At 59.1% G+C, this 1,002-nt stretch overlaps 1 protein-coding gene across 1 annotated transcript in view; it reads left to right on the top strand.

Moving 5' to 3' along the window:
- Positions 1-176, top strand: part of LOC108803467 (ATP-binding cassette sub-family F member 2-like) — a gene marked incomplete at its 3' end in the record, with an annotated part of 20,881 nt that extends 20,705 nt beyond the window's left edge. Inside the window, exon 4 of the mRNA XM_018575308.1 lies at positions 28-176. Coding sequence (XP_018430810.1) covers positions 28-176 — 149 coding nt within the window. The remainder of the gene's footprint in view (positions 1-27) is intronic.
- Between the last annotated feature and the right edge of the window lie 826 nt (positions 177-1,002).

The raw sequence follows: 1,002 nt of genomic DNA, 5'->3' as shown, positions 1-1,002 counted from the left end.
TCTGACCTCTCCCCCTTTTCTCTATAGGGAAGTCCATGCTCCTGGCAGCGGTGGGTAAGCGGGAGGTGCCGATACCGGAACACATCGACATCTATCACCTGACACGGGAGATGCCGCCCAGCGAGAAGACCGCCCTCCAATGTGTCATGGAGGTGGACACCGAGAGGAGCATGCTGGTAGGGAGGCGTGTACGGTGCCGGAGGGAGGCGTGTACGGTGCCAGAGGGAGGCGTGTACGGTCCTAAGCTACTAGCCAGGCCTTAAAAGTTACTCGCCACCAGTTGCCCCACCTAACCCCTCCCCCGGCCTTAACTCCGCCCGGTCAGCGGTGTGACGCACAGTGCAGAGGTCAGCGCGCAGTGCAGAGGTCAGGGTGTGACGCAGTGCAGAGGTCAGTACACAGTGCAGAGGTCAGTACACAGTGCAGAGGTCAGTACACAGTGCAGAGGTCAGTACACAGTGCAGAGGTCAGTACACAGTGCAGAGGTCAGTACGTGACGCAGTGCAGAGGTCAGGGTGTGACGCAGTGCAGAGGTCAGTACACAGTGCAGAGGTCAGGGTGTGACGCAGTGCAGAGGTCAGGGTGTGACGCAGTGCAGAGGTCAGTACACAGTGCAGAGGTCAGTACACAGTGCAGAGGTCAGGGTGTGACGCAGTGCAGAGGTCAGGGTGTGACGCAGTGCAGAGGTCAGTACACAGTGCAGAGGTCAGTATGTAAGGCAATGCAGAGGTCAGCGGTCAGTATGTAAGGCAGTGCAGAGGTCAGCACACAGTGCAGAGTACACAGTGCAGAGGTCAGCACACAGTGCAGAGGTCAGCACACAGTGCAGAGGTCAGCACACAGTGCAGAGGTCAGCACACAGTGCAGAGGTCAGCACACAGTGCAGAGGTCAGCACACAGTGCAGAGGTCAGCACACAGTGCAGAGGTCAGCACACAGTGCAGAGGTCAGGGTGTGACGCAGTGCAGAGGTCGGCACACGGTGCAGAGGTCGGCACACGGTG

This window comes from Nanorana parkeri, unplaced genomic scaffold (genome assembly GCF_000935625.1).
Source record: "Nanorana parkeri isolate BGI_ZX_2015 unplaced genomic scaffold, ASM93562v1 scaffold3769, whole genome shotgun sequence".
NCBI classification, from domain to species: domain Eukaryota; kingdom Metazoa; phylum Chordata; class Amphibia; order Anura; family Dicroglossidae; genus Nanorana; species Nanorana parkeri.
Note: the sequence above shows the minus strand (reverse complement) of the source record. Positions and strands in the feature narration are given on the sequence as shown.